This window comes from Cannabis sativa, chromosome 5 (genome assembly GCF_029168945.1).
Source record: "Cannabis sativa cultivar Pink pepper isolate KNU-18-1 chromosome 5, ASM2916894v1, whole genome shotgun sequence".
Lineage (NCBI taxonomy): Eukaryota > Viridiplantae > Streptophyta > Magnoliopsida > Rosales > Cannabaceae > Cannabis > Cannabis sativa.
In genome coordinates this window covers 8,481,657-8,496,393 of record NC_083605.1, presented here as the reverse complement: position 1 = coordinate 8,496,393, position 14,737 = coordinate 8,481,657, and the positions used below count along the sequence as shown (strand labels likewise).

Here is a 14,737-nt window from a genome sequence, read left to right as displayed (position 1 = left end):
CTTGTGGTCTAGTCTTATAGGTCCCACTTCCACTCAGATGACTATCATTCTTGACCATTCGACTACTGTGCTCATTGACTCATTAACTCATTCACTCACGCCTACATAAATACAAACATCTCTACTTCCCTTTCGATACACCAAAGCATCAATACCCCTAAACAACTCTCTCTCTCTCTCTCTCTCTCTCTCTCTCTCTCTCTCTCTCTCATAATTTCTTAGTAACACTGTTAAGTGTTCTATTATTAACAACTACTTCAAGCTCAGATCTCGCAAAACTTTACATACTCATCATGAAGGTTAGTTACTACTACTACTTATACTTTCACCAATTTCACTTATGATTTGTTTCTTTCCTCATCAAACTAATATGGGAATGTTTTGTTATAGCAGCAAGTGGTGTTGAAATTGGATTTTCACGATGACAGAACCAAGAAGAAGATTATGAAGACAGTTTCTGGCCACTCAGGTATGCTACTATTGTTCCAATTCTGACAAGTTTCAATTTTATCTCTTTATTGTTTCACAAAACATAATGATGAGATCGATCTAATAAAATTCATTTCTTTTCAGGGATTGATTCAATTTCCATGGATTCTAAAGACATGAAATTGACGGTAACAGGGGACATAGATCCAGTGAGTTTGGTAAGCAAGTTGAGGAAGCTCTGTAATGCTGAAATTCTTTCAGTGGGACCACCCAAAGCAGCAGAGAAGAAGAAAGAAGAAGCCAAAAAAGAAGAACCTAAAAAACAAGAACCAAAGAAAGATGAATTGACTGAGCTTCAAAAGATATGGATTGCTCATCAGAATGCTCAAATGGTTTCACGTCCACAACCACAATATTTTGTCAGAAGTGTTGAGGAAGATCCTAATGCTTGTGTTATCTGCTAAGCTTTTTAGATTGATTGTTGTGATCTTCCAAGTAGGGATGTAAATTTTTTCAATGTGGGACTGGGCGAGTTGATGGAAAGGAGATTAATCTGTTTTATTTTATTTTATTTTTAAATTAACTCTTTTGAATAATGATAAATATAGTGTAATGTTTAATTTAATTTTGAATATATAATAGTCTCTAATGATTTCCTCTGTGCACGGAGTAGACTCAATACAGCATAGTAATGAAAAAGAAAATTACCTAATATACTACTTTTTTAATTTTTTTTTTAAATTTAATCTTTGGATTTTTTCGGTGATTTCTCTAGTGGTTTTTATGTGAGTTTTTTTTTTTTTTTAAGTAAAATCTTTATTGAAGAACAAAAAAAAAACTACAACAAACCAGAGCAAACAGAGGGGGCAAAATCCCCAATTCCACCCTTACAAACCATGGAGCTAATTCTTGCCCAGTGGGCCAGCTTATCAGCTAAAAAGTTTTCCTCTCGAGATATATACAACACTTCAAACCTACGAAAACTTCTACAAAGCCTAAGGCACTCACAAAACAGAGGATATACATTCCAACAAAAAGGCATATGACCCGACTGAAAAGCATTAGCAGCAGCTAATGTTTTTACGTGGGTTGCTATACAAATTTTAGTTGAGATTTAGATTTTTCCGTCAATTGTTATAGAGGTTTCTATATGGAATTTCGTAAAAATACAAAAAAAACTTGATTTAAAGTGTAAAAATGAAAAAATATCATTGCTATTGGATATTAATAGTGTCTAACACTTCTAAATATATTGCCTTGCAATTTGCTAAAAATTAGGGTTGAGCATCGGTCGGTTTGGTCGGTTTTTTTTTTTAATATAAAAATCCAAAATTAAGTTTTTGGTCTGGATTGGTTCAATTCGAAAACCGACCGACCAATCCAGAACCTATCATAAAACCGACCGTTTTAAATCTCGGTTTGGTCGGTTTAAACCGCCCAAACTGATTTTTTTTTTTTTTTAAAAAAAAGATGATCTAAATATATTATTCTACATTTTACAACTACAAACATACAAATTAATTGTTCAAAAACTAATCATCTTATTCATTTAACAATAAAAAAAATAATGTATTATTTTTATATATTATTAGTAACTATAATACATGTAAAAAAAAAAAAATTAATAAATTAATATATATGTATAACGGTCGGTTTTCGTTTTGTCGGTCGTTTTATTACAAAAAAAAAATTGGCCGTTCAATAGCAGTTTTAACCATTGTCAATTTTTTCGGTTTCGGTTCTAACGGTGTTCGGTAGGTCGATTTAAATGGTTTTTTCGATTTTCTGGATTTTATGGTCACCGCTACTAAAAATTATTATTTAACTGAACATTAATACATAAAAATGGTAGCATTTCTGAAATGAAAATGGTTAATAAATACAGTACTGACACTTCTATCCCTTTTCATTGCTACTTGGTATGTTTACTAATTATTTGGAATATTCCATTATTTACTAAAATAAGAAATGAGAGAACATGGTTAAGGCTAAAAGAACTTCTCTCTCATTTTTTTTTTAAAGAATGCCACAAGGGTAGTCACTTCACTTCAATTTATTTTAATTTATTTTTTAAAGTAAAAATATCAAATGACAATTCTATTTTTTCAAAATATATCTTACAAACAATTACTTTATATTATATTTTAATTCAAAAGAATAATTTAATCAATTTAAATATTTTTAATAATATTTATCGATAATTATAATTTGTTTTCAAACCATTTTAATAGTAATATTTAATAATTTATTTTACTATATTTTTTTTATTAATTTATTTTGATTTATTTTGATTATGATTACTATTTAGTAAACATACATTCAACCTAGAATTTCTATTCCTCTCTTCTTCATCGATACTCAAAATAAATATTTAACTAGACCCTAATATAGCATAATTAATTAGTTTATTTATTTGTTTGCTTATTTTTTTCTTCATTGAATTGACTAGTTTGTCTTGAATATTGTAAAGTAAGAGAATTTAAATTATGCTAAAAAGCAAAGAAGAGAAATGAAGAAGAAACAGAGTTATGAATAAAAGCATTACTCGATTGAGTAAGTACATGTTTTTATTTATAAACTGAGACCAAGTACAATCAAGAAACAAAAGAAAATAGCAGAACACTACCAAGCTAACTAACTAACAGAATAATCTAATTAATTTGTTAGTTACATTAAGTGACATCATTTAGAAGTCGGTTAGCATATCCCCTCAAACGAAATGGTGTAGTAGACATCTTGAGTTTGGACTTGAAATAATAAGTGTATCTTTTAGTCGAAAGTGGTTTGGTAAGTGCATCAAAGTATTTACATATTGGATTGCTTGGACAGTATAAGGTCTCGAAAAATGCAAGTCAATCTCCATATATTTGATCGAGCATAGAACACTGAATTGGCTGTAATAGAAGCAACACTTTGATTGTCCACCCATAAGATTGGACACTGAATTGGGTGAATGTGAAGTTCAGATAGGAGAGATACAAGCCATTTGATCTCTCATTAGCATTAGCAAGTGCCCTCAATTCACTTTCTGAGCTAGATCATGTCACTACTTGTTGTTTCTTTACAGACCATGAGACAAGATTGCCTCCAAAGAACATTACATAGCCACTAATACTTCTTCTATGATGCCCAATCTGCATCAAAATAGCCTTCAAGAGTTAAGTTAGAAACTCGAGAGAAATAAAGACCACACTGAATTGTCCTTTAAGATACCTCATTCACTGAATTGTTTCTTAGAGATACCTCATTAATCATTTGCAAGCCTCCCATATCTAGAAGTGGGACCATGGGTGAACTGACTGAGCTTGTTGATGATGAATACAACATCATGTCTGGTTAGAGTAAGATATTACAGTGCTCCCAATGTGCAACTATGTACAATGTTTTATCTTTAGGAGGTTCACCTTTTACAATTGAATAGAGAGGTATCTGACTTTGATGCAGAAAATTCCCATTGAATGAGAGTGTCTTTGAGAGTAAGTATAACTCTTATAAATGTTCAATTTAGAAAAGCATTACTTACATCTAACTGTTTAACTATCCAGTTAAGTTAAGGGACACATCTAGAGTAAGTATAACTATTACAGTAGCAGGCTTGACAACTGGAGAGAATATTTCTTCATAGTCTATACCAGGTGTTTGCAAGTAACCTTTAGCAACAAGACGAGATTTGAGTCCATCCAAGCTACCATCAACATTAAGTTTCACCTTATGTAGCCATTTGTTCCCAATTACTGCCATTCCAGAAGTGTAGGGCCCAAGAGTCCACGTGTCTACCTTTTTCAAAGAAGCAAATTAATGTTGCATAGACTTGAACCACTAAGGATTTTTTATAGCTGCTGAAGTAGACATTGGTTCTGATGGAATAAGAGCTTCAGGAAGAGGAAACTTTGTAGCCAGATAAACTTTTGGTTTAACAATACCATTTTGAGTTCAAATAGGAACAGCAGTACATGTATCTTGTACAGGTTTAGAGGGTATTGGTTGTTGATCAATTGTTGGTGATGGAAAAGATTATGCCACTGAAGTAGGTTGAGGATGGTCATTTACGGGAAAAACAGGGTAGTTATGCGTAAGAGGGTTGATGATCTATCTAGAGGGAGAGGGTTGAACATCTGTGTGAATTTTAGGAGATGATATTGGGTTCTGAGTACTAGTTTGTGGAGTGATAGTAGGTTGGTCATTTGTGGGTAATGTGGCTTTAGTGTTTGATGGAGGGCTCATAATTTGAGTGGTAACAATTGGAGCTATTGGTCGGGTATGGGTGGTAGGAAATTCTCAGTAGCCATTTCATGGTATGGAGTGTGCACATGTAAAGTAGCAGTATTTGCATGTGTACCACAGTTAGAAGTGTGAAAAGTAGAAGAAGGGAATTGGTGAGATATAGGTACCTGTGATGAAGCTGCAGTGAGAGTAGTTGTAGGAAAATGAGTTTCATTAAATGTTACATGCCTTAAAATTATGACATGGCCATTTGGATGCTCATAAAGATACCCATTGTGCTAAGATGAGTACCCCAAGAACAAGCATTGTTCAGATCTAAGCTCAAGTTTATGAGCATTGTATGGTCTTTTGAGATGAGGAAAATAACTACATCCAAATGGTTTTAAAAGATTTACTCAGGTTGTTTCTTAAATAGACATTCATATGGACACAAGTTCCCAATGACTGGTGTTGGAAGTCTATAAATTGTAAAGTCCTTTTTTGGCAAGTTAGGTGACAAAATAATTTTTCCTTTTTATGGTAAGATTGCTATGCATTCATTTTCGAAATCTTACCTCTTTTATTCGGTTATTAGTTGCCATTTTCCTTGTTTGGAAAGGTGCACTTTCAGCTGAACTTTCCTTTGTTGAAAACTTCTCAAAAGAGAAGGAATTCTCTTTTGGAAAGTTGTCTTTTTTAGGGAAACTTTGATTATTGCCTTTTCCTTATTGATTTCGATTGTATCTTGATACAATCAGAATATCTAATCTGTTTTTGGCAGGAATCTAGCATTGAAAGAAGATCAGACCCGATTTTAGTAAGTTTCCCGTTTCTGGGCAGATCTGCTGCGTCAGCATCCGAATCTGATGTAGCAGATCGTGTTTCTTTTGGAAAGTGTTTGTACAGCTGCTAATTCGAACTTGTGGTTGCCTCTTTGGTTTCTATGATCTATAAATAGAGCCTAGAGAGCAACCATTCGAATCACCTCTTCCATTATTCATTTTTTACATTTATCTTGTGAGAGAAGAGAGTGTTTCTTTGTTTTGTGAGAGCCTAGTTGTTCACCTAGGTTCTAGTTGTTCTATTTCTGTTCTCACTCTATCCTAGAGGTTGTGAAGAACTACTTGACTGAACAAGAGATTGGTCTTCGGGAGAAGACTTGATAAAGCCTTACTTCGGGAGGAAGTAAGCACTTGGTCTTCGGGAGAAGACTTGTTGAAGCCTTACTTCGGGAGGAAGTAAGCACTCACACTTCAAAGACGAAGGGAGTTCGGGCTTGAAGGTGTTTCAAGAAGTCAGATTCATAAAGTGGATTACAAAGGATTGCGGCAATACTTTAGAGGGAGTCTAAACTTGTTTAAGTCAATTGTCTTTGTAATTTTGATACTTTATTAATTGATTTCATTCTCTGGGCGTGGCCCCGTGGACTAGGAGTGTTCGGGAGAACACTGATACCACGTATAAATCTCTTGTGTCAAGTTATTTATTTTTCTACAAATATTTTTATATTCGGCCTGTTCAGTTTTGCTGTAGCGGAATTACTTTCTGCTGCTGCAAACGCTTACAGTTATTATATTTTCTTATATACAACTGACATTTGCAAAAACACGGTTTTTCAATTGGTATCAGAGCAGGAAACTAAACTCTTAGTGTGGTCCTATAACGTTTTTGTTAGAATGTCATTTTTTGCAGAAGGAAGTTCTATTTCTAGACCACCGTTGCTTAATGACTCTAACTATCCTTATTGGAAAGTTAGAATGAGGGCCTTCATCAAATCTCAAGATGAGAAGGCGTGGAGAATGGTTCTATCAGGTTGGTCTCCTCCAGTTGAGACAGATTCTTCAGGTAATACTACTATAAAATCTGAACTGGAATGGTCTATTGAAGATGATAAACTATCTGCCTACAATAGCAAAGCCTTGCATGCTATCTTTAATGGTGTAGGTGAGGGTTACATTAAACTTATATCATCTTGTGTTTCTGCTAAGGAAGCTTGGGAGATTCTTCAAACTCAGTTTGAAGGAACTTCTGATGTGAAAAGATCTAGATTTATCATGCTTCAAACTAAATTTGATGAGCTTAGAATGTCTGATAATGAAACTTTAACTGAATTCTATGAAAAATTATCTGACATTGCTAATGAATATTTTGCTCTTGGAGAAAAGCTTGATGATTCTGTTCTTGTGAGAAAAATTGTTAGAGTTCTTCCAGAAAGGTTTGATACTAAACTTTTGGCAATGGAGGAAGCTAAAGATTTTAGCACTATGAAAGTGGAAGAATTGATGGGTTCCTTACGTACTTTTGAATTAAATCAACAGATTAAACAAAAGGACAAACCCAAATCCATTGCTGATAAAGGTAAAAGTATTGCTTTGAAAGTTGCTGATAATGAAAATTCTGATAGTGAATGTGATGATGAGATTGCTTTATTAACTAAGAATTTTCAGAAATATATGAAAAAGATGGGAAATAAAAAGAATATTTCGAAAGGTTCAAAAGGTAATACTTTCATTAAACCATCTGTCTCTAACAAAAAGGGAATTCAGTGCAGGGAATGTGAAGGTTTTGGGCATATTCAAGCTGAGTGTGCAAACACTTTGAAAAAGAATAAGAAAAGTTTCAATGTCACTTGGAGTGATGATGAAACCGAAAGTGATGAAGATATTGCTGAAAATGTTGCCCTAACCTCTGTTATGACTAATGTGTTGTGTGATTCACAGGTGAAAGCTAGATTGGTATGTCTGAATAATACCACCAAACAAGAGGAATCAGATTCAGATGAGTCTGAAATCTGTGAAGAATCTCTTGCTGAATCATACAAAGTCATGTATGAAAAATGAATTCAGGTTGTTTCTGAAAATAGAGAGTTGAATAAATTGAATAAAAAATTGTCTCATCAGATTGAAATGTGTAATTTGAAAATAAAAGAATATGAGACAAGTTTTTGTGATAAAGATGAAAAAATCTCTCTATTAAAGAAGGAACTTGAAAACTTTAAGAAAAATGTTCAAATGCTTAATCCTGGATCTTCTATTTTTGAAAAAGCTCAGAATGCAGGTCAGAGAGGTTTCGCAGGCCTTGGTTCTAATGGAATGGAAAGTTCTGGAGTCACGAAGTTTGTAAAATCTAGTATTCCAACGAATCACCTTGAGGCTACAAACTCTGCCGTAACAGTTTCACAACCTGTTGCAGCAAGAACTGCATCTGATGCTGCAAAATCTCCAGGATTTTCGAAAAGGGTAAGATCTCAGGTAAAAAGATTTGTTCCCATTTGTCATTTTTGTGGTAGAAAAGGACATATCAGACCTAAATGTTTCACGTTGAACAATCTGTTTAACACAAATTATTTTGATAATTTGAAAAAATCTCAAAAGAAACATAAAGGTTTGAAACAAATATGGGTGAAAAGAAGTGTCTAGCTGGTTTTTCTGATAAAACTGCTGTATCTCAAATGTGGTATTTTGACAGTGGTTGCTCTAGACATGACAGGTGACAAGGATTTTTTGACTAACATTCGGCCTATGCAATGTGGAGAAGTCACTTTTGGTCATGGCCTATCTGGAAAAGTTGTTGGTATGGGAACTCTAAATTTTGAAGGGTTACCTAGACTGAAAAATGTGATGTTAGTTGAAGGACTGAGGGCTAATTTACTTAGCATCAGTCAAAACTGTGATCAAGGGTTTACTGTTTCTTTTGATAGTGATCATTGTTATGTTCTGAATGAAGACAATGAATGTATATTGCAAGGATTTCGATCCAATGATAACTGTTACACTCTAACCCCTGTGTTTACTTGTCATTCAGCTATCAACAACACCACAGATCTGTGGCATGTCAAGCTTGGGCATATTAATTTTAAAAACCTGAAAAAATTGTCAAATGCAGGTATTGTTCGAGGTCTTCCCAAGCTTGGTAAGGAAAGTGAAGGTAAGTGTGAACCGTGTCAACTTGGGAAGCAATTAAAAATCACTCACAAGCCTGTGTCTGATGTCAATACCTCAAAGGTATTGGAATTGCTTCACATGGATCTTATGGGTCTAATCCAAGTTGAAAGTTTGAATGGTAAACGATATATCTTTGTGTGTGTTGATGATTTCTCTCGTTTTACTTGGGTAGATTTCTTAAGAGAAAAATCTGACACTTTTGATGCCTTTAAAACTCTTTGTCTGAGATTAAGAGTTGAGAAAGGTTGTAATATTGGGAAAATTGTTCGAATTCGAAGTGATCATGGTAAGGAGTTTGAAAATTCTGTGTATGATGATTTTTGCAAGTCTACAGGTATAACTCATGAATTTTCAGCTCCCAAAACTCCTCAACAAAATGGAGTTGTTGAGAGGAAGAATCGAACATTGCAGGAAATGGCAAGAGTGATGTTAAATAGCAAGAAGTTGACAAAGCGCTTATGGGTTGAAGCTATTAACACAGCTTGCTACATAATAAACAGAGTGTTTATTCGTCCAGGTACCTCAAAAACATCTTATGAAATCTGGAAAGGTAAGCGCCCCAATGTAAGTCATTTTCATGTTTTTGGATGTGTGTGTTATGTCTATAGAGATCGTGAGCATATTGGTAAATTTGATGCTAAAAGTGATGTTGGTGTGTTTATTGGATATTCCTTAAACAGTAGAGCTTATCGTGTTTATAACATGAGAACTCAAACTGTTTTGGAATCAGCTAATGTGGTTGTTGATGATTTTAGAGATTTTTCAGAGTTTTCCACAGAAGCCAAGATAGATAGTCTCATGGATACTCCTCCAGAAGTTGTAACAGCAGATCCTGATGCAGCAGAACCCATTGCTGATGCTGCAAATGACGAATCTGCTGCTGCAACTGAAACTGGAGAACCAGAACCGTCTATCTTGACTCATCCAAACATCATCACTGACTCTATTCAGAAAGAACCAAGCACCAGAGTCAAACTGAATCATCCAAAAGATCTCATCCTTGGAAATCCTGAAGAAAGCATGGTAACTCGCAGAAGATATATTAATTTAATCAGCTTTCTTTGCTTTGTTTCTCAATATGAATCGAAAAATGTGAAGGAAGCCATGACCTTTGAGGAATGGCTCAATGCAATGCAAGAGGAACTCAACCAATTTGTTCGCAACAAGGTATGGATTTTGGTCCGAAGACCAAAAGGTATAAATGTTATTGGAACAAAGTGGTTGTTTAAAAATAAAAGTGATGAGTTCGGTACAATTGTGAGAAACAAGGCTCGTTTGGTGGCTCAAGGGTACACACAGGTAGAAGGTATTGATTTTGATGAAACTTTTGCTCCTGTTGCAAGATTAGAATCAATTCGTTTACTTTTGTGTATTGCTTGTATTCTGAATATTAAATTGTTTCAAATGGATGTGAAATCTGCCTTCCTAAATGGTATTTTGAATGAGGAAGTTTATGTTGAGCAACCAAAAGGATTCGAAGATCCTCAATTTCCAGACCATGTATACAAACTTGAAAAAGCTTTGTATGGTCTGAAACAAGCTCCTCGAGCTTGGTATGAAAGGTTGACTCAATTTTTACTTTCTCATGGCTATCACAGAGGTAGTGTGGATAAAACTCTTTTCATCAAACATATAAAATCTGATTTTATCATTGCTCAAATTTATGTTGATGATATAGTTTTTGGTTCTACATCTAACCATGAAGTGCAGGTATTTGTTGATCAAATGAAAAGTGAATTTGAAATGAGCATGGTTGGTGAGCTTAATTTCTTTCTGGGTCTTCAAGTGAGACAAATGGAAGGAGGTACATTTGTATCTCAAAGCAAGTATGCTAAGAACCTTGTCAAGAAATTTGGCCTTGAATCGGCTAAGCAGGTAAGTACTCCTATGAGCACCACACTGAAATTAACAAAAGATGAGAATGGAGTAAAGGTAGACACTACACTCTATCGTAGCATGATTGGAAGTCTTTTGTATTTAACTGCTAGTCGTCCTGATATCTGTTATAGTGTGGGAGTGTGTGCTAGATATCAAAGTAATCCTATGGAATCTCATGTATCAGCTGTGAAAAGGATTATTAGATATGTTAATAGGCACTCCTGATTATGGAATTTGGTACTCGAAAGATACCAATTCAAATCTTGCTTGTTTTAGTGATGCAGATTGGGCAGGAAATGCTGATGATCGAAAGAGCACAAGTGGAGGGTGTTTCTTTCTTGGGAATAATCTAGTATCTTGGCATAGCAAGAAACAGAATTCCATCTCCTTATCCACTGCCGAAGCTGAGTATATCGCTGCTGGCAGTTGTTGTACTCAACTATTGTGGTTGAAACAAATGTTGATTGATTATGGGTTTGATTTGGGTGTTTTGACTATTTTTTGTGACAATACTAGTGCCATAAATATTTTCAAAAATCCTGTTCAACATTCTAGAACAAAACACATTGACATAAGACACCACTTTATCAGGGAACTTGTTGAAAATAAATCATTGCAATTAGAATATGTTGATACTGAAAAACAATTAGCTGATATTTTCACAAAGGCCCTAGATGCAAGTCGCTTTGACTCCCTCAGAAAGTCTTTGGGAGTTTGCATTATTTAATTTTATTTGTTCATAATTCTTGTACAATAGTGTTATGTGATTCATCTCTAGCTCTTAATCTTCTATCATTGTATATTGACAAATCATGTTTATGCTTTTGGAATATAATTAGTTAGGATCTCAGCCTGATCATACTTTGTGATGTTGTGTTAAAAGGTTCATGTTACTCTTTATTTGTGTCTAGGATTAAATAATGTTCTTATACAGAGTTGAGCAATTTTTGTTTCAGTCTTGTCAGGCCCCTTGCTGGAATAGAGCTACCCATACTGAGGTGTGAAAGCCATCTGATGAGTAAGCTGGAACATTGTAATGAGCAACTATGATGAGGATGCACTACCATAGAAAAGGGCTACCTTCAGTATGGTGTGAAAGCATCCAGTTGCGGGATCAAATTGCAAAAGGCGAAAATGAAAAATCTTGCCAATGACAATGATCCTATTTTCACTGCACACACTTATGTCTGACAAGTGTGTTGAAATCTGTAAGTCTCCTCTATTAAAATTAAATTGATAATCCTGGTTCACAATTTTCAGTAACATGCATATCTTTTTCCTCAACATCAATTAAGTATGATTATTTCATGAGATACTAATTAGTTATTTTCCTTAAAAGCATAACATGTATTTTATTTTGTCAATTGTCAATGATATTTGATTTCTTTGCTTGACTCGAGTCACATATATTTATTGTGCATATTGTATTTTATTTTCGGTTTTAATTTATAAAAAAAAAATTAAAAAAAAAAAGGAGGGAGGCGTGTGACTTGCTTCATGGGTTAAGAAAATCTTGTGCATAATTGGTAAGTATCAACATTCATTCTTCTTTGATTTATTTTGATATTTTTTCCAAGTAAAGATTAATCTTTATATGGTAATGTGCATTTATTCTTGAAAGATTGATTTATTTTTGGAAAAAGTTTTGGCTTTTCTAGTTTTCTTTTATTTTATTTTTTTTTTAAAAAAAAAGGAAAGGAGTTGAGAAGTGGGCGGTTTCCTCTTTTGGTTCATGGGCTGGCGGTTACCATTTGAATTTTCAAAATTGGTTTCCTTTTTCTTGTTTTGATTCCAAGGTTATATAAACTAAATTTTGACACTTATTTCATCACCTACCCGAACCCTCTTTCTTGTTTCTTTGTCTGTCACTATTCATCTTCTCTTACAATTCCAAAATGGTGAGAACCAAGAATCTAGGACACACTAAAAAGTTAGAAGAAACCGTTCCAACTCCTTCTAGTGCACCCCCTGCTGCCTCAGTTCCTCCTCCTGCTGTTGCAAAAACTGGAGATTCATCGCTTCCCCAGCTCGAATCTCAAGCCGAGAAGCCAAAACGTCCACCCATGCAAGTTGCTCGCAAATCGGTAAGGCCCTATCGCACCTGGACCTCCTCATCTGAATCCTCTAAGGAATCTCCCCCTCCATTGGCTGTTCCTCCTCCTGCTGCATCAATGGCTGGCACCACTCCAACAGGCCCTTCCACTCGAACTCGAGCCCAGCAAGCCTTGGCTGAGAAAGAACTTCGAGCCTCTCAATCTCGAGAGAAGACTGTCCCTCCAGCCAAGAAGAAACTCAAGACTAATCCTCCCTCGGCTTCATCGAGTTCCAGTTCAGAAGAAGAGGATCCAATGGAAGTCTCTTCAGACAAATCAGTATCTCTGCATACTGAGAAGGACAGTGAGGACACAGAACTCGAGCCAGAGCCTCCTCGTTCAAAAACTGCTTCTGCAGCAAAGGCCTCTGCTGCTGCCAAAGGCAAGCAGCCCATGGAAGATCCTACATCTGGTAATATCCCTTCCTCTCTTTCTGGCTGTCCTACTTTTTATTATCGAGACAATGAGCGTGACTGGAATCTATATGCAACCCGTAAGTTTTAAAGTGAGAGGAATTATGATTTGCATGCCCATCGTGTTTATGGTATTGTAAAGTACATTCAATTTCCTCAATGGGAAAACACTCTTACTGGTTTCATTGGATTCATTGCAAACATTATTAAGGAGTTTTATGCTAATCTTACTGATGATTTCCTTGATGAGAACTCTAGACTTTATCGGAGAGTTTATGTTAGGGGTCATTGGTTCTCGTTTTCTGAAAAGGACATTGCTCAGGCTCTGCAATTGCCTGAGAATGTATCCAATGCTGTGATGTCCATGGATCGTGAGTTGATGCACTCTGAACTCACTGGTGCTCGTTCAGAATTGAAACCAGGGGAGAGTCTTCGAATCACTCACCTCACTTTTGCTCATGCTTCCCTTATGCGGTTTGCACTAAGCAATTGGGTTCCAAATTCTAACAAGACCGTGGTGTCTCAAGAAGTGGCTACACTCCTATACCGCATCACTTCTGGAACTGCCATTGATCTAGCCTCACATATTCTAAACCAGATTGTCTCCTTCCGAAGAGGTAAAAAGCCAACCTTCAAACTTGTATTTCCAAATCTAATCTATAAGGTTTTATCTTCTCAGAAGAATGTGGCCCAAGCACATGAAACACTTGAGCCTCCCATCACTGGACCTACATTCCAACCCTCTGAATACTTTGATGGTGTGTTTCAAAAACGGCCAAAGGCCGAGGCCGCCGCCGCTTCGCCGGTGCAAGTTCAGGCTCTGCTGCAGCAGAACTCCTGGAAGTCAAGTCTGAACTTCAGAATGTGTATACTCGTCTTGAAGCAATGGCTGATGTCCAGCATAGCATGTCCAGGCAACTGTCCACTTTGATTAAACTCTACAAAGACTAAAGTGTTTTAGTTTGTTTCTTTTTAATTAAACTTTGGTCTATTTTTTGGTCTTTGTTTACTTTGGCACTCCGATAAACAAAAAGGGGGAGAGATATTTATTTTTTGGTTTGTTGCCCAACTCTGGACCCTTTTTTCAGGGGGAGTTGTGGCGTGTTAGTACTTGTGAACTTAATGTTTAAAGTTAGCATGTTTTTGTTTTTATTGTGTTATTCGATTGTGTTACTCAGGGGGAGTAGTATCTTTTGCTCTTGCTAACTTTGCATTGCAGGTACTTTATGGTAAAAATTATTTTGTTCATCTAAAGTGCCAAAGGGGGAGATTGTAAAGTCCTTTTTTGGCAAGTTAGGTGACAAAATAATTTTTCCTTTTTATGGTAAGATTGCTATGCATTCATTTTCGAAATCTTACCTCTTTTATTCGGTTATTAGTTGCCATTTTCCTTGTTTGGAAAGGTGCACTTTCAGCTGAACTTTCCTTTGTTGAAAACTTTTCAAAAGAGAAGGAATTCTCTTTCGGAAAGTTGTCTTTTTTAGGGAAACTTTGATTATTGCCTTTTCCTTATTGATTTCGATTGTATCTTGATACAATCAGAATATCTAATCTGTTTTTGGCAGGAATCTAGCATTGAAAGAAGATCGGACCCGATTTTAGTAAGTTTCCCGTTTCTGGGCAGATCTGCTGCGTCAGCATCCGAATCTGATGTAGCAGATCGTGTTTCTTTTGGAAAGTGTTTGTACAGCTGCTAATTCGAACTTGTGGTTGCCTCTTTGGTTTCTATGATCTATAAATAGAGCCTAGAGAGCAACCATTCGAATCACCTCTTCTA

The 14,737-nt window shown here is 35.5% G+C and overlaps 1 protein-coding gene across 2 annotated transcripts; it reads left to right on the top strand.

Annotated features, from left to right (window-relative positions):
• The first annotated feature begins 133 nt into the window (after window positions 1-133).
• Window positions 134-1,088, top strand: LOC115702141 (heavy metal-associated isoprenylated plant protein 39). 2 transcript variants are annotated; one of them, XM_030629598.2, is made up of 3 exons: window positions 134-299; window positions 394-469; window positions 574-1,088. In XM_030629598.2, the coding sequence occupies exons 1-3, from the start codon at window positions 294-296 to the stop codon at window positions 891-893; spliced, it is 402 nt and encodes a 133-aa protein (XP_030485458.2). In that variant the 5' UTR covers window positions 134-293; the 3' UTR covers window positions 894-1,088. The 2 variants fall into 2 exon arrangements, with proteins under 2 accessions (XP_030485458.2, XP_030485457.2); XM_030629597.2 differs by having other exon boundaries at window positions 137-299; window positions 391-469.
• Window positions 1,089-14,737: the final 13,649 nt, after the last annotated feature.